The 25605-nt window shown below is 42.7% G+C and overlaps 1 protein-coding gene across 5 annotated transcripts in view; it reads right to left on the bottom strand.

The window, feature by feature from the left end:
- The window catches only part of pcloa (piccolo presynaptic cytomatrix protein a), a 73491-nt gene extending 63341 nt beyond the window's left edge, over nucleotides 1-10150 (bottom strand). For all 5 annotated transcript variants that reach the window (XM_085385723.1, XM_085385722.1, XM_085385726.1 and 2 more), the window contains exons 1-3: nucleotides 9717-10150; nucleotides 6656-7595; nucleotides 4026-5039 (exon numbers count right to left, since the gene is read on the bottom strand). In XM_085385723.1, the coding sequence (XP_085241849.1) occupies nucleotides 4026-5039; nucleotides 6656-7595; nucleotides 9717-9928 (2166 nt within the window). In that variant the 5' untranslated portion in view covers nucleotides 9929-10150. The remainder of the gene's footprint in view (nucleotides 1-4025; nucleotides 5040-6655; nucleotides 7596-9716) is intronic.
- Between the last annotated feature and the right edge of the window lie 15455 nt (nucleotides 10151-25605).

The following is a 25605-nucleotide window of genomic DNA, read 5'->3' on the forward strand; positions in this document are numbered from 1 at the left end:
GAAGAAGCTGGTCGTTTATAGTCCGTTATAGTCCGCAGTCCTTTCCACAGGCTCCTAGAGTCTGTCGTAGCTGTGACTCTAGTTTTTCCCTGTAGCTCCGCTTTGCCTTTCGGACCGCGCTGCGCACGTTGTAGGACGCAGCCTTGTATAGGTCCATATTACCGGAGACAAGCCCTTCATTGTAGGCAGCGGTGCGTGATCTCAGAGCGTCGCGGATGTTTTTATCCACCCACGGCTTCTGGTTGGGAAACGTTCGGATGATAGTTCTTTCTGCTGTGTCGTCCGCTAGTTTCCCGATAAATCCCACAACCGCTTCCGTAAACATGTTGATGTCATCAGAGCTGCGCCGAAACATGTCCCAGTCTGCGTCATCCAGTGCGTCCTGCAGCGCGGCCACCGATTGGTCCGTCCAGCGAGCGACCTCCCTCCTGATTGGTGGTTGCTGCTTTAGCCTTTGTTTGTAAGCAGGTATGAGGAAGATGGCGGAATGGTCCGATTTTCCAAATGCCGGCAGGGGTTGAGCCTTGTAACAGTTCTTGAACGGGGTGTAGCAGTGGTCTAATGTCCTCGTGCCCCGGGTGGGGCAGTTGATGTGCTGGTGAAGGTTGTGAAATGTCCGTTTGAGATTCACTCTGTTAAAATCTCCCATAACAATGAGTGCGGCATCTCGGTGAAGTGTTTGTTGATGTGTGAGAGCCTCATGTAGCTCACATAAGGCAGTGTCCGAGTCCGCGTGAGGCGGAATGTAAACAGTGCAGGCAATGACCGCAGTGAATTCCCGAGGGAGATAGAAAGGGCGACACTTAACGATCAAAAGCTCCAGATTGGGCGAGCAAGAGCGTGTGAGTGGGGAGATGTTTGTGCTGTCGCACCATCTGTTGTTCACCATCAAACACACTCCACCACCTCTTTTCTTCCCCGACTCCATTGTCCTATCCATGCGGTAAACCAAAAAGAACCCCGTCGGCTGCACGGCGTGGTCTGGTATCGCTGGGTTCAGCCAAGTCTCGGTGAAGCAGAGGAGGTTGCAGTCCCGAATGTCTCTCTGGAACTTGATTCTGGCTCTGAGGTCATCAAGCTTGTTCTCGATGGATTGAACATTGGCTAGCAGGATACTGGGCATGGGTGCGCGGTGTGCGCGAGCCCGTAGCCTGTTCCTGATGCCGGCTCTTTTACCTCGAGGCCGTCGCTTAGGGTCGCGTCCTTTGTTCTCTCTCAGGATCTCCTTTGGCCAGGTTGGGTCCGGAGTTAAACATGGTGAAATGTTCGTGTACTGCAGACCAATAGAAACCAAAGTGTCTCTACTGTAGCGGATTTGTGTCTTTTGCATGATGCCCATGCAAGATTATCGCAGATATAGCAAAAAGTGACGAAAAAGTGGAGAAGTTAGGGCAGAGCATCCAGCACGGCAGCTGACCTCACCGGCGCCATTTTGTCTACTTTCCCTACTTCAAAGGGGGCCCCATTGGTAAAAGCAGGGGGATAGCACTGTTCAGGGAGGGTTCTCATAGAGAATACACTGTCTTTAAAAATGCAGGTATTAGGAAAGTCGTTCTTTGTCTTATAAGGATAAGACCAAGAATACAAAAGAGTGGGAAATACAAAAAAGACAGAGAAAATAGGACAAAAATGCAAGAAAGGGAGCTGCGTTTGAAAGAAAGCAAGCAACAGAGAAAACACATTAAGGTGAGTGCCTTTCCTTCCAGGGTGGCTATTTTCACAACTCATATTGATGGGATTAAGCAGAAACACCTGAGTCGGGGCTCACGCCTCAACAGAAATGGCAGACTTCCTGTTGCCCTTTAAATCCTTTCAGGACACAGAGATTATGGCTACACATGCTGACACATTACAGTCAGATGGACGCTCACCCTTCAATATTTCAACAAAATGACACATTTTTAGCAAACAGACCCTGAAATGCCTTATTTCTAATCCTTGCACATGCACACCGTGAGAACAAAAACACACTAAAAGAAGCAACTCTCCTGAAGTGTGAAGGCTCACCTGAGCCTACTCAGCCAAATGTCAATAGCTCGACATTCTCACAAATTAAACAAACTGTCCCCTCCCACACACACGTACACACACTCGCCACACACTCTGCACCACTCACGTCAGCAACTAAACCCTCGCTGACAGCCGACATTATGGCAGCGAATGACACACAAGTGAGGCGTACTACGTAGGGGGCAGATGACTCAACCTAGGTGCCGTGTGTGTGCGTGTCTTTTATGCCAAACCTTCAAAAGCTTGGTCACAACTTCAGTCAGAACCTTTCATTTTTATTCAACGTATGTGTCTTATTCAGCCCTGCAAGAGAAAGAAATAGTCATCCCTTCCCGTAAGAATTTCTAGCTACGCCTGTCCTAAAAACAAAACGGAGTCAGGCTTCAAGAAAAGAGGATGTTAAGAGGACTAATCTATGTCCAATTAGAGCATCAGTGGCTTGAATGCCCATCTCGCCTTTGTAATTACATTTCCCCCTCCATGCTTGGCCTCAATTAAGTGATTCAGCTCCTCAGTCTCCCAGCAAGCATGTGCAATTAAAAAAAATCCGAGCTTCAGAAGACGACAACAGTACAAAAACTTTAATAGTCCTGTCACCACTGTAAACTAATAGTGGTCATATATAAAAGGGGAGTGTAGATGTGACCGTGACCTGCTTGTGGACTCTCGTCACTGGACTGCCAGACATGGGAGTGAGGGGTGGGTGCAAAAACTTGAGTGTAAACACAGAAACTCCCTGTTTAAAGGTTGTTTGTGTGCCAAACTCCAGGAGACTCCTGGGATTGCTGGCTGTAGCATTTTCTTTAACAGACATATATGAAAGCGGAATGGGAAAATGGGAATAAGGATATTTTTCATAATGTCAAACTGCCTCTGAACTGGCAGCGTTCACAAGCTCATTCTCAGCTTAGAGCCAGAAATACACAGCAGATTACCAAACCTTGACCTAACAAAGCAGTTATCACGTGAAACCAGGATACGGCTTCGGCCTGGCAAACACGTGTTTGCGCTCTGAGTGGCATGACCATGTCAAGAGGATATTAGCCATCCCAAGTGACCACTAGCTTTAGTTATGTTATACTTTAGTTCTCAATGGATGTTTGATCTAATTGTGAGATGTGACTCAGATACGCTATAAACAAAATTGGGACAATTCACATGTTCACGTGGGTGCAGCATATGTGACTATGCTTTGCCTGCATGCTGGGAAACTGCTCAACCAAAAGCACTTTTTGGCCTCTGTTCCCATTATATACTGATTCAACACCACAGAGTACCATCTGCTGTGTGGAACTCAAAGCACGGTCTCACAGTGTTGCTTCCACATGGAACAACACATGGAAAACACCAGCAAACCTGTCCCCGCACCTTGATAGATAACCAGGCTGGAAGTGACTGGTTGGAGATGCTTTCACATGCAGAAAAGCAGACAAATAAGCATTGGCATTTACAGATTTACCAAGTCGCATGTATCCAGTTTCACAATTAAAGACTGCTCTATATAAAGGAAAGCGTGCATTCGCTACACATGACCACACAAGCGCACACAGCCAAATACACACATATACAGACACACAGTGTTCAATCAAGTGCTCTTTGATGATGAGTCCTCCAAAAAAGCTATTTATCTTCACGTGTCTGGCCGCGCTCTCAGCTAAAGAAAGCTTGACAGTAATGAGGCTTACAGATTTTTTTAAACGCTGCATAATTGACCACATCCATTAATTCAGCAGTCAAATATGTGCAGATGCCATTACACTGTCTATCTGAGTCAAACTAATAGACTTAAAAGAAGAAATAAAGGGTATTTTTGCGAGATGCTAGTGGGGAAAACGTTCAACTGAATAGTCCTAATTGTATTTCTACTGTGACCTATTTCAACGAAACATCTAGAGGATGTTTGTGTTCTATTTATATACACCAGAATGCATAAATTAGCAGTAGGTGCACGGTGCTGAGAGCGCAGGAAGCTGTAGGGGCGTAAGAAAACAGCAACAATGATAAGGGTTTCTTACCTCTCCTAAGTGAGGAGTAGGATTGAATCCACACAGATTGCACACTGTCTTCTTGCACTCGGTGCAGAGGCTGTAGTTGGGCGTGTCTGTCGAGCCAACGTTTAGCTCCACATTACACAGAGGGCAGTTTTCCTTCGTCGCTGGAGCTGAAGTGGGCACGGGTTTGGTTTCCGGGGCTTTCTCTTCCCGCTCCACAGAAATGGTTCTGGGGGGTTTCTTGGTCTTAGGGGGCGGTGTTTCAGGAGCAGAGTCTGAATCAGGGGGAGAGCCAGGGCCAGAGAGGGGGGAGTCAGGTGGTGAACCGGGACCAGAGTCTGCAGGGGAGTCAGGTGGTGACCCAGGAGGTGAACCCTTTGCTTTATCTTCCTCTCCCGTGACAAGACTGGTGGCTGAGCTCAAGAGGGATGATCCAAAGCTAAACATTTGAGATGTGGCTGCAGGAGGTTTAGTGGACTCTGTCAAGCCTCCAAAACCTCCAAACAACTTCCCAGCAACAGATTCCTCCTGTTTTGGAGCAGCCTGGGCCTGAGGCTTCGACGACTCCATCAACCCACCAAACCCACTAAACAGTTTTCCCGTGACTGACTCAGCAGCGTGTGAAGCAGCCGCTGGTGGCTTAGCTGCATCTGTGAGCCCCCCTAAACTGATACCTCCCAACCCTCCAAAGAAGCTTGATTCCTGCTTGGGTTTAGCTGGGGACTGCTGAGGACTGGACTTCTGAATAATGGGGCGACCTGTCTTGGGGTCGATTTTGGGGGATCCCGCGACTGAGGAGCCTGGTGAAAGTGGTCCTGGAGAGGTAGGACCTGGGGATTTCTGCCTTGGTGTGGTTGGTGGTGTTAACCCTTGGTCGGAGGTGCTTTGCTGTTTTATCAGGAGCTTTCCAGGTTTTCCCGATGCCTGTCTCTGAGGAGAGGGTGGGGCGGAGCCTTGCTTGGGCTTCGTCACACCAGGGGGATCCATTCCTCCCATGGCTCGCTGCATCTGACAGTTCAGACACAGCCACTCTTTACCCTGTGCATGAAAGAAAAGATACAAACAAAGCATTAGTTAGATGCACCAGTGACAAGTGTAAGTACAGTATATGCCCAATAACTAACTTTAATCGCAAATAAAAGACACAACCAAATAATTTGCATCTCAAATGATGCTAATTCCTGTTTTTTCATCAACAACATTTACACAAATACTAATCAGTCAAAAAAAGCAAATACTATTCATGCATCAATGCCAGGTTATAGTAGCTTTATTACAGGTGGTCTATATGTTGATGATAACTGGCTGTCTTTTGTTGCCTTTGTTTACACCATACAGGAGTTATCAACACCTGTTCTTAAAAAAGCTGGGTTTACAGCAGAGAGCTCTTTGTTCAGTGTTTGGCTATCTCCTTGGTTTCCACTGTGTGCAAAGTACAGTGTTCAAAAGGGTCAGTGCTGACAGGCTGATCGCTATCTAGAAGAATGTGTATTTGTATTTGTAGCGTAGAGCAGTGTGCGTATTTTTGTGTGTAATGGTCGCCTATTTATTGCGTAAATGTAAACCGATCAATCCGTCCAACATATGCAAATACGCTGGCTTTCGAAGAACAACCCAAGTATAAATGGCAAAGCTGTGTAGAGTCTGTTGCAGATAAGAGTAATAAACGTAGGTGCTGATATATTATTGTATCAGCTGCCACTTGCAGCGATAGAAGCACGCTCTAAGAGTTGTATACACCCTTGGTGGACTTCCCCCTTTGCATATTTGGGGATATTTTAAAGGCCTAGTGTCTGTCTAAACATGCACCCAAAAATCAAAGCCTCTTGTTTTAAAAATGTGCCTTCTGAACTATCCCCAGTGTTATTACGCACATCAGCCGATCCCAAGAAGAAACTCGAGCAGACGGAACCAGCCATTCTGCTCTGCTATAATCATGGCCTACTAGCGTTTACAGTCCATGTGTGACTGAGTGTCCTCACGGCTGGCACAGTATCTTCCTGTGGCCATGACATGAGTCACCTTGATCAACATTCCCTGGGTCCATATGGTCCCTCTGTTCCTCAAATCGTCTGCAACTCTTATTAAATGCGCTCCTTCTGCCAGGCTCACGGAACAGCGATATGCTGTTAACAGGCGAGCGCTGAATTCAGCTTCAGCGCAAAGATGTGCACCTTGGCTAGTTATCTTGACTTCTTTTTTATGCTGCAATCATTTTTTCTTTGTTGGTCTATTTAGGATGAGGACGCTAACTTCCATTGTTTACAAATCGGTTTGACTAGTCATTTTATGGTGATTTAAATGCAGAGCCAAGAAGTCTTCCTACTGGCAGATTATATATAAAAACCCCAGAAAAACTGATGTTTCACTGACATAAAATCGAATGATACTTGGCCTTTTCCACACACTGTCATCATAACATAAACTAGATTGTGTAATATTAGTTAAATGCCAGTATACTAACATAGGAATTATACATGTTTTTTTTTACCTTTAGATGTCTGGAAAGCACAGATCTGTGGGTGCTGACATGAAATGAATCATTTGGGATGTTATACAAGGTGTGATAACGCTTTTAAAGTCTTCATGACAAGAAAGGGGTTCGAGGAAAAAAAATTAATAAAAAAAGAAAAGAATGAACAGTCGTGTCTTACCGCTGAGTCTGGGGGGCTGAATCCACACAGGCTGCAGACCTGGTTCTTACACTCAGTGCAGTTATTGTAATTAGGTGGATCCTTAGATCCAACGTTCAGCTGGGTGGTTTTACATAGTGGGCAGATCCCAGCTGCAGGCTTTCCAGTTCCCTGCTTAATAGGGGGCCCAGCAGTCTTTCCTGGGGCTTCAGGATGTGCACCAGGCCCTTGTGGCACTTGCTGTTTGGGTCCAGGTTTCCCAGGTCCTTGTTGTTGTTGTTGCTGTGGTGGCAGACCACCTTTTTGTTGGAGAGGGGCTCCCTGTTTGGTTCCTTGACCCGGTGGTCCCTGACCTGGTCTGGGGGCCTGATGCCCTGGTGGTGCTTGGCCAGGAGGACGTTGGCCTGCTTTTGGCCCTTGGCCTGGTGGTCCCTGAACTTGTCTGGGTCCTTGACCAGGGGGTCCTTGTCCTGGCTTTGCTCCCTGTCCAGGAGGGCCCTGACTCTGTTTCTGGGGTCCTCCCTGCTGTGGTCCCTTCGGACCTGGCCCTTGCTGTGGGCCTTTCCCTTGTGGCTTCCCTCCCTGCTTGGACTCAGAAGCTGCAGGCAAGCCTTCCTCCTCTTCATCCCCAAACAGTCCAAATTTGGGAATGTTGACGGTATCACCCATGGAGGATATGGAGGAGGAGACAGACGAAGTCATAGAAGATACAGCGCTGAGGGGGTTGGCCCCGCTGAGAAAACTGGAGCCAAACATGCCGGATGACTTGGTCTCAGGGTCTTTTGGCTCCTGCCGGAATCTTGATTCAAAAAGGCTGAGAGACGAAGGGCTGCGGCCTGGTGTGGGCTTTCCGAGTGGACCCTGGTTGAAGGCGTCAACAGTTCGGCTTTTGCTAAGACCTGTTGGGCCCCTGGAGGCTCCTACCTGCTGGGAACGCTGCTGTGCGTCAGATTCTGATGGTCTGGAAGAAAGAAAACAGACACAGATAGGTTTATCTGTTAGACAGATAGATAATAACACCTAACTGGAAACGAAGACTTTAATATCTGGATAGTTCCAAAATCCACTTCAACTCCACCTTCATCCATTAATCTTTGTATTTTTAGAGAACAAACCAACATCTGGCGACAGTTGAAAATTTTCTTTTGGCTGAAATTAACACATTTATAGAGCTTCAGATAAATGTGCAATGTCCCTGAAAAACAACTCATTTGTGTTATTGTTTCTGCTTGAATCATTCATATTCACTTTGACACTCCAACACATTTTCTGAACAAACGCTAAAAAAAACCCAATCGCATCAGCATCACACGCTTTAACATCTACCTGAGCCTTTTGTCTTAGTTACGCGTACATTAATGCTTAATAAAGCTTCCTTTTTCCAATAATATTGTGAATTACAGAGGATAGGAACATTTATCATCTCCTTTTTTTCTTGGACTGTTTGCATGCTATGCTATTAATCCTTTCAACAACAAAACCTGTAGCATCCCTCTGCTAATAACACAAGCTAAGCCCGTAGCTCTCAGGCCTATTCAACACATCAGTGAGCACAAAATGTGTAGTGAGTAGCCCTGGGGTAAAGCTGACAGGAAAGTGAATACCGTTGAATGACATGGGAGTGTAGATTGTTGAGATAGAGAGGGGAGACGCTTGGCTCCACAGGGGTAAGCTGAGACGCGTTTGTTAGCTCAGACTGAGAGGCAACATGCAGTAAGCACAAGCCTAGCCAAAGGACTGCAGGATATTTAGAGAAATGCATCAATGTGCTAATGGACCGACTGGATACTGTTTGTTATTGTATCACCGTGTGTGTATGCAACATACAGCCGAGATATATTGGTTCTGCTGTTTTAAAGTCTCTGAGGCTTTGGCCATTATTAAATTACATCCTCAGGCAATAAAGTTTAATGCAGTAATGAATACATGTGATTATTTTATAGTGAGCACAGGCTATGTGGGGGTACTTTAAGAGCAGAGCAAACAGTGAAAAGTAGTGGCGGCGCAATGCTTGCTGTGAGCCAGCCCGCTGGATCGTGGATTTCAGGACCACGGACAGCGATCAGCCTCATTCCAGGGCAGATGTGTCCACAACAGAGGATGAAACCCGACTTAGTTAAACGTTCAGCTGCGAAGACATATATGAGTGATGACATTAACGCCTGTTCTGTTCTATTTATAGTCATATTAATATTGACGTGCCCCCTCCCCCCACTCTCAGCCTCTGCTCAGATATAAATACCCCCCACCCCCCCCCTCCCGCTGGAGCCAATTAGTAAGGCAAATCTTGGCATTTTATCCCACACTTATTCACAAACCTTTCACCGTGATAAACATGACGTAAAACCCAAATCTACATATTGTTTTCGTCGGCAGGTTTCTACACCCCAGTTTCACAACCAAGCATCCCCCCCCCCCCCAAACTCCTCCTCCACGACACCATCGGTTAAAATCCAATTCGGTGAAATTCAGGGGGAAACGTTTAAGTGGCGACACCGGGGCGCGCATTCACGGCTGACGGTGTCGGGTTTGTTTTTAGCTGGGTGTTAAGGCATCGTTCGATCGGAGAAAAACACACTGGGCACGACAGATTTTCTTACCCAGCAGGCATTTCGAAAATTTCGCATAAATACTGGAGGTGTGTCTCTTACGCACATACCACACATAAACAGTGACCAATACTGTATATTTCTTAATACGGAACACACACACATACACTCAAATCGTTTGCTGGGTTAAAATGAGACTTGCATGTCTGCGTTAGAAGCGCGAATGGCTGTACGACTTAATTGCCAACAGAGACATCACTCTCAGCCATGCAGATCATCAGATCTCGGTGATTATCCATAAGAGCGAGCTCTAAGAAGGGAATCATTTCTGGAGCGGTTGACATGATTTTTTTTTTTTTTAATGGGCGTGATCGGGCTCTCTGCCTCCTTTAGAGCATCTCAGAGATTCCCAAACGATGCTTCACACAACCACAACACATCCACTCGTGCCCATCCTCTCTCCGTGTCGTATAAAATGGCCTGGTTAGTGTGGGTATTTGAAGTGCATCATAAATGCGGTTTAAATTCCCTGCCTTCGTCCAGCCGCCGCGCCTCCGGGCTGCCTGCCTTGCGCCCTTGACATCGCCGCGGAGAGCTGCCGCCTCTGCTCCTCGCTGAGTTCACTCAGGTTGACCGGTGTCCCGTCTGAGACCCGGTAAAAGCCCCCCTTCCCGTCAGGTGCCAGCCCCTCGGGTAGCCCAGACGGCGGCCCCTCGCCTCCTTCAAGGCTCGCTTCGTTCCCCATGATCGGCCCCTCCCGTCCCCCTGTTCTCGGATCAATGCGCGATCCTCTTCTCGGTTTTTTATCTCCAGCGGGAGAAAGCGCTGCGAAGATGCTGCTCCTCGGTTTCTCGAAACATCTCAGATGATTTGTGACGGCGGTTACTTTACGTTCAGCTTCGGTGTTGCCCTCTGTTTCCTTTCTCGACGTTTTTCTGTCCCTCGCATCTCTGCAGCTGTAGCTACAGCACAGTTAACCACAGTTTTCCGTAAAAGGGGTCTCCGTTTTTACAACCGCTCACAGCCACAAAAGCTGGTTTCCGGTACAGTCTTACAAAATAAAATCAAAATGAAGAGGAAAGGAACGTTTTTTACTGAGCATTTAAAACGTACACTGAGCACACAACGACGTATTTGGACTAGTGAAGGTTAAAAACGGATTAGTAAGGCTCGTAAATGAAAATGAAAGAAAAAAAGAAACCAATTGATCCTTAAACGTTTCATCTTCAATTATGACATTTGGATGCCTTTATAGTGAAGCGGAATTCGACTTCCGCTTTGTGATACTTGACGTTTTCACGCAGGTTTTCCACCAGCCTCTCAGCTCTGATGCCCACCGCGCATGTTCCTCCTCTGACAGGTGATCCGAAGACACCAGCGGGGGAAAATATGGATTTAAAGGAGACCTATTCGTCATAATGTATGGAACAGGCGGGTTCACTGATGCCTTCATTTTGAGTCGTATGTTCAGCTTCTCACAAGTTAAAGCAGGTAAAACAGATCAGACAGCTGAACGCATTTGGAGCTCCTTGGAAGTGTTTGTTGATGTTGCTGTATAATGCCCACACCTGGACTAACCATTCAGTTATAGTTAAATTATATAGATCTAATATAAGGAGGAAAACAATCACAAAGTATGTAACGGACATCTGCAGTAGTCCACAGATGACTCCTAACAAGAAGAGTAATTCATATGCCTTCTCAGTTGGCAGCTGTACATCTCTCTTTCTCAGTTTTTAAAAAAAATCCAAAATACATTATATTGTCAGATATGATAATGTGCATTTGAAGGCTGGCTGGGAAAATCAGGTTTCACTGACTGAAGCCAGATAAGTTGCAATGAATTCTTTATCTCCTCTCTCCTTGTGAAGATTTAATTGCTGTTGTTATCATGAAGAACACAGCACAGGATCAAATGAGCGTAATATAAAAGGAGGGTAATGAAAAGACAACGCAGAGGCAGCAGTATGTTGCATCTTTACACCATAACACCACCACAGCAACACACACACAACAGTCCAAAGCTGTAAACAGAATTACATTAAACCTGCCCACATGTTGCAAATTAAACCTACAGTGTATTTAGCTCTATTGTCTTGAGAACATGCACAGCAGGCCACAAGATTTGGCAAGTAGGATATTAAAATATGTCGTCTCCGCTGTACATCAAGGAGATATGTCACGATATGACAGCAAGTGCTCATTTGCTGTTTTGCATGTGGAGCTCTGAGGGGGGAAATGTGTCCTCACTTTACCCAGTTCAAAGCCCTTAGTACCTGGACTAGCTTGGTAAAGGGAAAAACTGGGTAACTAGACAGTGCGGTAGAAACAACAAAGACCAGAGCTTTAGTGCTTGTGTCTATTTCTTCCTGTTCTATTAATAATAGAATTGATAGGAATAAGAGCATGTGGCACTACAAATCATCATTTTACCACTGTTTACATGTCATGACAGCCCCTGCAAGTGGGATGATATTTGTTTGTCCTTCAGATATCTTTGTTTTTAGGCATTGAAAGCCATAAGCCTACACACGAGAGTACAGTCTTTTGATTTTTTGCTATAAATATGTTGGAATAGAAATAATTAGATAAAAATATTTGATAAAAATCTGCCATACAATCTATTCAGAGAGATTATTTAATTAAAGTTTGGTATAGATGACATTTTAGATCAGATGATCACTCTTGTGTCTAAGACCAAAATTTGGGGCAAACAGCCCCCCCACCCTCTCAAATTTAGAGTTTTTAATTAGCGGGTTTTTTTATATTAACATGTACACAAATTATGGAGAAAAAAAGTTATTTCATCAGAGTTAAAAACCAGCAAGGATTCCAGAAAGTTACTCAAAACATAGGTCAAGAAACAGTCCAGCACATGATTTGTACAATGTGTTTTTTCAGTGCTGATTAAAGAAACAGCACCAACAGTACCCAACAGTACCTTATTGAATATTTGTTTCATCCCCCCATAATACGCTGCTACTCCCTTTATTCTATTGCACAATACTATGTCACTTTCTAGAATCGCCTGCACTGATAGTTATTTATTCTCCAGGATATAGTTATATATATTACTTCGTTAGAGTTATTTGATACTATGTCTTGCACTATCCTACTGTATATTACTGTATACTACTATTCTTATTGTATATATTGTATATCTTATTCATCTGTTCCTCTGTCTCTTCTGCTGCTTTGAGCATGTACGTGACAAAAGAATTTCCCTCGGGATAAATAAAGTTATTCTTATTCTTATTCTTAAAACAATGAGTGTGTAGGGTTATTTTTGGGGTGTGTGTTTAGCTATTATTTTTTGGCAAGATAGTAAAGATGGCTCCCCCACACAACCAGGTGAGCTATAATAGCCTGCCCCCTCCCCCCCCCCCCCCCCCCTCCAGTTTCCAGTTTTTATTGACACCCAAGCTAACCGTCTCCTGGTTGTAGCTTCACATTTAAGTGAAGATGTGTGTTAGGCATCTCATTTAGTTGCAGAAGAAGGGAAAAAAGGCCAAATGTCACATTCTTTGTTTCTTATATTTTAGAGCATTCAAATCCACGCTTTACTCCATCACTTTCACTGTTTCCTGTAATGCTTTGCTTTTTCTCTTAGCCTTTAGTACCTCTTTCTGCAAAAACATGCTTTCTTCACCCTAACTTCACCTCTTTGGCTTTCACAGATGTGGATATTTTTATAGTTGTCTCCCTCTTTCTGCTTTCTTCCTGCTTCCTCTCCTCCTCCTCACCCTCCTCCTCACCTAAACGAATGTGTACGTGTAGGCAGAGGTGAGTTTCGGTGTCTGTCTTCGGTGATAAATGATGGTGGTGTAGCGATTGCTCGGTTCCTCCCCTTCTTTCCACTGACTGCCGAAGCATGCCCTGATTGTCTCTACGCTGTGAGGCGGAAGCAGTCCATACATGCGCCTCCGTCTCTGGCGTGTGTGTGTGTGTGTATGTCTCATCCACATAGTCACATAAACACACTGACTGAAGTATTCAGTGATGCAAAGCAAAAGCATTCACCCAGACAGACGGACGGGCAGACAGTCACACACACAAACACAAACCAGCGTACAGGCGCAACATCAAACACAAGCCTAGGGACAAGCACTCTCTGAGGCATGTGCAAACCCAGCAATTTATACAGACACATACACACCTGCATACAGTGTACACATACACTTATTAGTACAGTGCTACCAGGGCCCTTTAGGCATGCTTCTGTTATAAAAAGCAAAACTGCAGAGGAGTGAAATGAGTATTCAGATCATCTTGTTAATTAAGAGAATGAATCAATACAAAACAATCTGAAAGCGCTGCATTACAAGTAGAAATCCAACACTCCCAGGACCATGAAAAGTAATTTCAATACACCACTTCACTGGACATGTTCACACTCACGAGGCAAACATACACTAAAGCATTGATTTAGCCTTTAAGGAGACATATATTTGTTTTTGTTTTTTTTATGTTTTATGAAGTACCTTAAATCAAAAATGCAACCACAGCTTTCTGGACTAGAAATGTACAATACTTCCTTCTGTATTAGAGTAGAAGTTCCTTAAAGTGTAGCTTAAAAGTACAATAAAACTAAACTTTAGTAGTACTTTAGGTACTCTTCAACACTGAATCAGGTGCTCTTCTGGACACTCCGAGAGGTATGTTTGTTCGTGCTGTGTAGCCTCATAAGTGTAACTTGAGTCTGGTAACCAGATAACACACACTGGGCTGTGTTCATTAAATTTGAATAGTCAGCTGGGGTATGAAGCAAAGAAGCTAACAAATGCGATATGTACATATATATGTATTTTGCTCTTGCACACCACTGCAAAACTCAAGTTTAAACTACAACTTCCAAAGCACAAGAATAGGCTTACACTGTCAGAAAATGAACCAAATACGCCCAAACATGGCCTTGTAGATTTATTCCTTTGTGAATACAGTGCAACACCTGTTTTTCCTTTCTTATATTCTTGTCTGAAATTAAAAAAAAAAACCTGCTAGAAATTTCCCAACTTCCTCCAAATTGCTGTCCTTATTCTAAGAAGAGCAAGCAAGAGCTACATACCTGTGTTACCGTGCACAAATATGCGCCGCCTTCTCTCTCCAAAGTCTGTGTGCGATGAGGTGAAGCAGCTCCCAGGTGACGGTGTACTTGCAAGTGACGTTTAATTTCTGGTACATTAGGACTGAGCTTTCCTTAACCTTATTAGCGTCCTGGCACAAGCCTAATTCCGCCTTCAGTGCCAATTTTTTCCTGACCACTGAGGCACGATGGACTAAAAATATTTTTAAAGTCACAGAGGCGCCTTCCCTTCCTTTCGTTTCTCAATCTTACTAACCTTATGCACAGGAGCGGGAGCGCGTGGTAGGTGTGCTTGAGTGCACCTGCTGCCAACACACACACACTAACAGACAAAGACACACTCATGCGCAGACATAAGCGGCCACTCTAATCCGCTTTCCCTCTGAAAGATAGGCCAATCAGACACTGCTCTGCACTGTAAGCTGTTTTCTTGTACACAGACTTCATCTGAGCACATCTCTGCTGTGGCTTGGTGCCAAACTTGAGGGTCAAGTTAGCCCAGTGGGGGAAAAAAAAACACCCAAACAAAAACAAAACAAACAAGCAAGAAAAAAAAGGATCCATCATCAATTAATCATCTCTTGCCAGACTTCATTTTTCCCCTCATTTCTTTGGCCTCCAAAACTGCACCGAGAGGCCTCGACACCACCATCTGTTGAACCCAGTTAACACAAACAAGGGGAGTGGGTAGCAGTGGATGACATGATAGCAGCATTACAGAAAACATAGGATTACTCTATGGTATTTAAGAAATAGGACGCTCTTCTTTCTCAGAGTATTGCTGAGGCCGTTTCCTTGGAGCTAAATTCTCTGTGAATAGTGTTCCTCACTCCCTGAAGACACACAAAGGCGTCAGATTCAGAGACTCAACACAAGTTATATAAATCCCTTTGTTTCATACAAACACACAGCAGCACAAACACAAAGAGCTGAGAATGTCGACGTATATATGAGCGATGAACTGTTGAAAAGCCTGAAATCATGTTTGAAATGTGGCTTGAAATATGATGAAAACCAAATAAGACTTTTTCTTTGCTTCAACTGCACGGAGGAGGAGATGGAGTCTCACAACACCTGTCCTCATCTGCATCTTCTCCTCGATATACAAAAGGATCACAGACTCGCTGCAGTATCACAGTGGTCAGCTCAAAAGACTTCAGGCTTCCAGTTTTAAAAAAATTGCAGGAAAAAAAAAAATCTAAAATCGATGTGTGTCGGATTTGCTTCCCGGAGGTTGTTATGGTGCTAGGGTGAAGGGCGTGGGAAGGAGACTTTAACTGGTAACAGAACTGTTAATAGGATTTGCAGGTCATTGTCTGGGAGCCAATCTCCAAGCCAATTTTCCAGTAGCTGACTGATGTAACAGCAGCGTACACTTCTTGCTAAATAAAGGTGAAGTGGTTACAGCGGGGTCTGGATATGGAAAAACTGCAGGGAAAGCGGGTAATTATAGCACAAGTAGCCACAGTTTCCTCTTTAGGCTCAGCTGGTGAGAGGCACTTGTTCCCAGTGATCAGTCAGCGTGACAGCACTCTGATGTTGTGTTCCTCGGAAGTTTGAATTCCTGTGAGCATACCAGTCATTGCGAAGTCTGCTCAATGGAGGCGGCAGCCCGTGCTAATTAAGAGAAACTTTCTGCAGCGCATTCCACAGAAGCTGCAGTCGAGTGAAAACACAGCGCAAGGATCTTTCAGGGGGGAAACTGCCTAAAAACTGGGTTTTTAAAACAGCGGTGAGCTCCTGTGATTTAGCATTAATTTTAATGTAAATAAATAGATTATTACCTTAAAAAGGCTTCTTAGAATTTCTTTCTGTTTCCTGAGAAGTCATAGAAGAGATATGGGGAGGGGGGAGTCACCTCAACAGGCATTTAAGCAAATGAGACATCCCTGCTTCGGAGCTGTCATTTTAAAGTGATGTCAATTAATTATGGCGTATGGCACAGTCGCAAAGCCTGCTGCTATATTTTATGATCTCTGAGCATGACAGTGTTTGTGACAACTTCTTTACTTTTAATTGAACTCACAACGAGGTCTAGTGAGACAAGAATCTATTAAAGTCATACAAACAGCCACAAACAGTGAAGGGCTTTGAAATTCACGCAGAGGTGATTATCTTTACAGCTAATATAACTCACGAATAGAAAAAGAACATTTATTTGTCCTGTTTCCACCATGTTTTTTAAAAAATGTATTTATTTATTTTATTCCTCTTCTGTGTCATACCTCTTTTATACTTCACGGATCCAAAAGACTAATGTTAAGGATATACCTGTGCATCCTTCTCACATCTCCTCCAGCAGGCGTCCAATCTCATTGCTCTTCTTTTCGCCACATGCATTTTAGGATTCGAGATACCCTTCAAGATGGTACACTGGGATGAATTTAAGAGTCATGGACAAGAGGAGCGTGGAGATGATGAGGCTGGTCATGGCTGTCATGGTCATGGGTTGAGTTTTATTGGACTTTTAAGTTTTGTTTATTTAATTATTCGTTGTGATTCCTGGTGCATTTGCTGCTTTAGCCTTATTCCTCCCTTATTGTTCTTCTCTCCTGTGCCATGACATGGAAGCATGCTATCCTTGCACAGGAGACAACTAGAATCATATGGGAAACAGCCAAAAGTCTCCCAAACTAACAAAATTCAACTACCAACAGCTTTTAAATAGAAAAGATTGAAAAAAATAAAGGACCCACATAAAGTCAAAGAATCTGAAAGTTTAGCTAATCATTGCATGTTGCTGGATTTATAAATTTAAATACATTTTCAATACCAAATCACGTGCACATGTTTGGACTGTGAGAGGAAGCTGGAATTCCTGGAAACAACCCACATAAACCGCACACAGAAAAGGCTCAGACTGGAACCAAATCCAGGATCTAGATCAAGATTGCCACCACAGCACCGCCCCAAACTATTCTTCAATTTGAAAATGATCACGTCACTCTTTACATCAGCAACTCATCTGCGCTGCTGCGCATCAAAATATGTACTATGTATTTGCAATTCTAATCGCTGTTACTTTATCAAAAATATCTCCGTGAGTCAGATAATAGATATCAATCTTACATTTCCTTCCATATTTCATTTTCTCAGGGTAAATATTCGGTTTGAGAGCACTCTCCTAAAGCACGACTCACGGCTATAATGGATTTGTGTTGTGCCCTTCTCCCACTCTCACTCCACATTCCTCTTTTATTCATTGCAGTGAATTGACAGAAGTTGACATCTTAACTAATGCTACTCCAGGATCTAATGAGCTGATTCATCAGTAGTGGTACAGGACTGGGAGTAGCCCTTTGTTGGGGGAGAGGGGGAGGTAGAGTGCTCATTTTGGAAAGAGAGGTGAAAGGGTTAATGTCAAAGTAATGTGGCTTTAAATGCCAATCAAGTCATGCACACCCCCGTGGTTTATGAATCATTAACAACACACACCTGTTGTCAGGGCAGTGCGTCACAGATCGTGGCATCGTCATTTTGCCACAGGGGAGTAAGTCCCTTGTGTTGAGCTAAACTAAACACAGATGAGTCATAGTGAGGGCAAATTCAACTGAGCATGTCCATTCAAACACATCATATTTTGGAGCTAAGAAGGGGGTTACATAAAATACTCCACAGGACTTGAGGTCATTCTCTACATGCTACCGTATTTTTCATGTAGTATTTTCCTTGGCTTGTAAAGCTGCTTGGACCAGAGAGCTTTGGCAGCCCTTGAAGATTTACCCAATCCTTGAGTGTAACTCTGCAATCTCCTCTGATTCAGTATTCTCTCCAGCGATGGTCAGGAATAGGTCATTGATCACCTCATCAATCACAAGCAATCAGCGAGTGGTACGTGGCTGAGGTCAAACTGGTGAGTGCGTATCAGTTTATATCTGTACCAACGCAATAAGGAGGACGGATCAAAATAATAAATCATAATTCCACAAGAGAGACCAACAAACAGCACCCTCATAGGCAAATTAACTTGGTGTTTGAGAAGAATATGGAAGTCATGCATGACTGAATGGCTTTTAGTTCAATCCAAATTAAGGTATCTTTAAAGTCGAGTATGTTAAGAGCAGAGATGGGTAACGCATTACAAGTAACGCGTTACTGCAATCTGATTACTTTTTAAAGTAATGAGTAAAGTAAGGGATTACTATCGCAAAAACGGTAATTAGATTACCGTTACTTTCCTGTAGGAACGCTGCGTTACTGCGTTACTAAAACCGTGAGTTTTTTGCGAGAATGTCTCATGACAATGAACTTTTGAAAATAAGTAATCAGTAAAGTAACGGGATTACTTTTTTGGGGTGTTAATCAGTAATTAGTTACTGATTACTTTTTTCAAGTAACTTGACCAACACTGGTTAAGAGACATAATTGTGACTCATTTGCATGTTATAAGTAAATAAAGAAATCCCTAAAATCCACATACTTAACAAAACAAGCACCACGGGCAGAAACAGTACAAAAAAGATGTAACTATTTTGAAAGATGTGGATTTTATAAAGCAATAATTCTAGTGATTCTTGAGATGCATGATGGGAAATGTGGGCTCAAATCCACTGTTTTGGATTTGATGATATTAGACGGTAAAAATATGAAAGGTCTGGTTTCTGACTGTGTGTAAAAGATTAAAAAAAAAATCACTGTTAAAAAATCGAGCTGAGTGTTTTCACAAACCACATTGCCATTTTGAAACTGGACATGGCAAGTGTATACCGAGGGTACAGATCAAAGGAGAAGTAAGGATGATTTATCACAGACCATACAAGGAGAAGAGGAGTCGCCTCTTGCTGGTCATTAGAAAGAATGCAGGTTTAAAGATTTCACTCACTTCACTTTTCATACCCCAAATCTACAACCATCCTATGTACAGACCATAGATATGCTTCATTATTATTATTATTATTACTCCTGAATCTTATCCAACCTGTACGTAAAATACTAAACTAATAGAATAGAATTTTAATGGAATAAAACCGCTATTTGTTAAGAGCAGAATCATAGGACTTTATATTAAAGAACTCCTAATTTTTAATTTGAATTACAGAGCCAGATCAATTAGTATACTTTAAATACATATTAGACTGAGCAGTGGGGAAATATATATTCATTTAAATCTATTTTCCATAAACCTTTCTAGATCTTGGAAGATTTAGAAAATTTTCAGCACTGTGCCAAATCCGGTAAATTAAATCAGTGTGTAGCCAAGAAAAGAAAGCTGCACCTGGAGAACACAGTAGGGTTCAGTCTTGATGGGAAATGTCATCTATCATCAAGAAGAGCTGCTTTGTATTACATCCCTCCCCCAGTTGCCATGGTTTCCAGCTGCCACTCAGCTGCAGGGTTCCTAATTATGGGATCTCTTGAAGATTACTGCAACATGTATTTTTTGTCTGCTTATTTTGTTGGTTTTTGTTTTTTTAGCCCTTTATCACCATTCCTCTTCCCCGCTGTTTTTCTTTCCCTCCTTCTTTCTCCCCTTTCTTTTCCCCAGTCAAGTCTGTCCCGTATTTAGCAGGTTAAAATAAAATAAACAATAAAAGGCGAATCAAATAGACCAATACGGCAAGGCTGGGTTGGTCGATTTGGTAAAGTAAATCCGTTGGGCATCTTTCTTTGCCTTTAGACAATAATTCTGATGGCAAAAGAGCCAAATGGGACAGGTCAAAAAAAAAAAAAAAAGAAGAAGAAGATTACTGCAACATGCATCAGTTGCATGAAGTATACTGCAGCTAAGGAACATTATAGACTGTGTGTCTATGCTTTAAGAAATTTTTTTGATGCACGAGCATGTGCAGGAGTGGACAGTTAATGAACGTGCACGAGAACCTTCTGTTGTCATTTCCACAGTTCGCCATATCATCCTAACGCCTAACGACATCTATCTATCGCTCTCACACAGACGGACACACAAACACAGACATCTGTTGGATGATCTTTGGCACATCGCACCATGTCTCTGCCATAACCAGAAGCTGACAAAACTGCATTTGCTTAATTGAACAAAATGTTGAAATGCTACAAAATGATTAATATGTCTATAAGCCTAAAATGTTTCTAAAATGTAACATTATTATGTCCTGTTTTTGCAGAAAATATGTGAGAGTTAAATTCTTTGAACAAATATTTGGGTGTACAGACCAATAGCAGCTCAGATAACCTTAACCAAACCTCAGAAGATGACCTCAGAGACCAGCATATTTCTTCTTTCACCTGATGTTGCTCGCTTCTTCTCTCTTCTTGCTCAGTGTGGCAAAATGCATCATACACCCACAGACAGTGTAACATAGTAATAAAATATTTGTCTGATAGTTGCCTTGAAATGTTCCAAACAGTACTGACACTATCAACATGGTTTAGTTGTTCATAATTCAAAGTCAATACTCAAATGAGCTCAGTTTAAGCCTAGTGGACAGCTAAAGGACAGAGCTAATGGCTACCCGTCAGTCAAAGCAGCGATGCCCCCCAAAAAGCTCATTTTAAGCCTTAATAACATTTACATCGGAAAGTTATAAAATAAATACCTCCACACAGTCGTACTGAAGAATTAAATTAGCTGTAGAAAACAAAATGTCTTTTGCACCAGACTGTATACATGTTCATTCATGCTTCATAGCTAAACACTTTAACATGGCATGTGTTGCTTTTTGAAACGGCCCCAAGTGGTCGGTGCAGGAACTGCAATTTTTGAAATTTGCCTTCTTTTTTGAGATGCTGCTTGACCACATATGCAATGGCGTGTCCAGCGGGGTGGCAGGCCACCCCCCCAACCAGACTGGCCACCCCAGATGCCACCCCAAAGGCAAAACAATAAAATTCAATCAAATATCAAATGTCCGATTATGTTTTCACGGTGACGCTCAGATATCCGAGTGTAAGTGAATGCAGCATCGGCTTCTGCGCTATGTGCATCACGTTAGCAAAGGTAGGAGAGCCAAGCACGAAAGACGGCACTACAGGAAACAATTTTTCGGTGAAAGAAAATGAGGACAGAATAAATGTCCCGGTAAGTAATATTAAGTTTGTTGAGTTTAGTAAACTTCGGTGAAATTAGAATACCAAGGAAAAAAATAACACTTAAAGAATTATTGCAGCCGTGGAATATTTCAGACAGTATGCTACTGAGGGGAGCTAACATAAGAGTTATGAGTTATAAGATGTAATCTAAGTCGTAACATTGCTGTATGGAGCTGCAGATTTGGTTGCAGGTTAACATAGCTGGACTGGCCATCGGGCTTATTTGACTTATTTTTTATTTTTTTTGTAACGGCATGAACAATGAGAGGTGGTGGATTGGCCAGATGCAGGTCGATGTGTAGAAATAACTCCGTTGTTTGGTGGTGGCTATGGCGGGGCTTCCACAGAGGCAGCAGGTGGATGAGGGAAGGGGAGGCAGGAGGAGAGCCCCGAGGCAGCCACCAGTCCGAGTGTCAGGTGAACTGAACTTCAGGTAAGAAGTTATGACCTGCAGTCTATCTGGGTCAGATATAAACTAAGTTTAGGTGGAGTTTATTTTCGTTGTGCTGACTTTTTACTGTCAGTTGCAATAACTCATACTGCGTTCTAGCCAGCTTGACGGAGTTTTTATACAGCTGTTCGGTTGCTATGATGTTACTGATAGTGAACTTTATTTTATTCATAAGGTTAGTTAGTAGAGTTGCCAACGGCTCCTTAAAAAAATGGAATGGTCCCTCATTCAGAGAAAATATTACACGTTTCGTATTGAGCTGAGAAGAGACGCAGTTTGTCCCGAACTTCAGCTAGGATGGAAAAAGACACAAAGCTGGATTTATTCTGTCTTTACGCTGCACAGCTGCCTCTTCTCTCATTCTCTCCCCTGCCTCTCCTGTTGCTACTTCAATCATGAAACTGATCAATGATCAGCTGATCAGCTTTTCTCTCTTGTTTATTTATCGCCCACTTTGCGCCAGAAACAGGAAACCAGCAGATGTTGCGCTAAACAACAGCAGCACGTTTAAGCTTGATCAGCTGTTGTTAGAATGTATTTAATATTAATTTCTAGTATCAGCTGATGTTTGCTGGAGCCACAGCTGTAAAGCTGCTGGTCATGATGTCTGTTTGTATATGTGGTGAGAGGGAAACATGAAACCAGGAGATGTCCTTACTGAATCATCAGAGCTGAACAGGTGATGGAGAAACAGGTTTACCTTTTAGGTGACATGAATGAGTTGAAGGGAAGTTATGAACTGTTTCTGAGAGACAAATAACACCAGGATCCTTTTCTAAGTAGCTGACAGCTGGTAACTGTGCAGGGGCGGGTCTAGCAAAGTTTTGCCAGGGGGCCAGGTAGGGCATTAACAGGGAAAGGGGGCACAAAGACATACTTTTCTTTCTTATTCTCAATTTAAATATCTAGCTTTTATTAAATAATTATCTAAATCTTACAACCAAAGTTTTTATCTGACGTAAAATGTATAGAAATCATACATATACCAAAAAGACTGTACATCACTGTCACCACAGCGTTTGTTTTCATTCAAAGTCTTTATGGCTTTACTACCTGGTGGGCCGGTCAGTAGTCAAAATGCCCGATTTTCTGTCCCAGTCCAGCCCTGCAGGTTATACTGGCAGTGTCACCATGCCAGCTGACTGTATTTCATCATCAGCCAGTGCTGTTCTTTATCAATATTACCAAAGTTTACCATAAGGCAGCATAGAAAGTATTTACTTGCTTTCAGGTTTTATTCAAATGTTAGTCTTTTCAGTTGTTTCTCCACTTTTTTCCTGTTTCAAAATCAAACACCAGTTTGTGAGAAGATTATCTTCTTTTTTTAACAGGCAGAGAAAGTTTTACATTGGAACTGGCTAATTTGTCAATTGTTTGTTACAAATGTTCGTATTTTAATATTCAAAAATGTTTTTGCCCAAAACATATGTGCACTATATGTCAGTAAAAATACTATGCAAATATTGATGTCCTTGAATGCTGAGTAAACACTGACAAAGCACTGATTGTATCTCTTGTACTTTATCAACGCAGTATCTAAAAACTTTGCACCGTAGTGGTCAAAATCTCATTCTAATAAGAGTTAAAAGTGCATTTGGTTATTAGGTTTATAAGATTATTGAATTATGGTTAATGGTTGGTAGAATTTTTTTTTAAAAACATTATCTGCCAATTAAATCTGCCACCCTTCTCCAAATCTGTGCCCCTACCTGGCCCCCCCAACAAAAATTTTCTAGACACGCCACTGCACATATGTGTGCCAGTTCTTCTCACTGCAGCTTTTTACAAGTAAATGACAGTTGTATTTAATGGCTGAAGCATGCAGGACTACATCCAGGGTATAGTAAGAGTTGAGCAGCACCCCTTGAGGTAAAACTGAGTTCAAAGAGAATGAAAAATTATAAATTGGGGGGGGGAAGCTGCACTGTATCTTCTGTATCTTTGAAATATACTAAAGTAGCAGAGAGAGGGGACTAGCAGTGAGCTCATCATTTTGCCGCTATCATGTCCTGCCATTGACCTAAATCTCCTCCTCTCTCCTTGCCCACAGACTTTATTTCCCACAATCCCTTGGGCTAGCTCCTGGGCAAGAAGGAATGAGTCAGAGCTTCTGAGCAGTGCAGAGCCTACTTTCTAAAAGTCGTGAGGCGCTTTGGATGTGAATACACATATATTGCAAATGCACTAGCACATATCATGTACTTTATTTAAATAAAGTACAGTTAGCTAGAAGAAATCTGAATCTGGACGTTTTGACTCTACCAGTACCTACTGTAAAACACAGTCTGAGATACTACTATAATACATTTGTGTGTAGACTTTTAGTAATACATTTCAAAAACTTTTCACACATTATGTTGCTCTTACACTTTCGTAAGCAGTCCACAGTTTAATAATCCACAGTTTAAAAAAACTGTGGATTATCAGTACCACCCCCTAAAGAAATAATATGGTTTCAAATAGAAATGTAGCTTTGAGGCACGGATATGATAGGAGACGTTTAGAGGAAAGCCCTTCAGACAGTGAGAAGCCCCCTTGAAGCAAAGGAAAGAGGAATAAAATCACCAAACATAATGGTCAAGACATCCTGTTTCTACAGCTGAAAGTGAGTATCTTAAGAACTCAGACTGACACACAGGACATTCAAGGACAGTAGTCATGGTAACAGGAGCAGTAAATTCACAATGTGCATAAAACTTGAGGGGCAGGGAAACTGTTTGCACCAGTCTAATCACTTCAGCTGACATACAACATGCATGCACTTACACATCCACATGTTACCTTTGAAGTCATTGCACCTGGATTTGAATGGAAGCTATTTCTATTTCTTTCTATCTATCTATCTATCTATCTATCTATCTATCTATCTATCTATCTATCTATCTATCTATCTATCTATCTATCTATCTATCTATCTATCTATCTATCTATCTATCTATCTATCTATCTATCTACCTACCTACCTACCTACCTACCTACCTACCTACCTACCTACCTACCTACTATAGCGTTATAAGGGTATAAGGTGGTGGGCCAGCAGCGACCTCTGGTGGATCTTCATGAGAAGCATATTTGGGTCTGAGTTTAAGGCTGTCTATAGATGGCACGTGATCACTAGAAAACACATAATTAACAATATTTTTAAAGAAAGACGAGCGTTGCAGTTTCAGGATATAGAACAGGAAGATTGCTGATATTATAATAAACATCAACAATGCATCCACTCTGGCAAGTAAAAAGGTCAGTTTTGCAAGTCATCAAAACTCGAGTTAACTCCCCAGAAAGCTTCAAATGTGGGTGTAGATGTTTGCTAGCAGTGAAGAGCTAGTTCAGTCAAATTCCAGAAATAAAAATCTCACTTATCTCAAGTGGCATCGAGCCTTGCAGTCAGTTTCTATTGCACAAGTTGCCCCTGAGATTTTTGGCAGCATCACAACACAATAAAGGCGCATTCATTATTAAAGCACTATGCAGATTGCACTTTAAAAATGTAACACCAAGACATTCCAGCTTTCCAGAACAGGCAGACATTTGGACACTTGTCATAGCCGGGCACGCACAAGGGACAATATTTTGGTAACGATGCCTCAGTAAACAGTGCCAGTGAGCCGACATGCACAGAACCTTGCAAACTAATTCACCTAACTCATTATGTGCTGTGCCAGGGATATTCCGACTGTGGTTTGCCAGAATGTCTGTAATGACTCTTTAAAACCAGAAGCTTATTATGCTAAACTTTTATTCCAAGAAATAGTCCCGATGGAAAGTGTTTTCTGCGAAGTTAATAAGCAGAGTTTAATACACTGCTGTGGAAATGTTAGCTATGCTCCCTTACCATCACCAGTAGAGCTTTCATCTGTCTAAAATACACTTACTGGCC

This window comes from Rhamphochromis longiceps, linkage group LG17, assembly GCF_057381845.1.
Source record: "Rhamphochromis longiceps isolate RC_006_pf linkage group LG17, R_longiceps_female_GT1.1, whole genome shotgun sequence".
NCBI lineage: Eukaryota > Metazoa > Chordata > Actinopteri > Cichliformes > Cichlidae > Rhamphochromis > Rhamphochromis longiceps.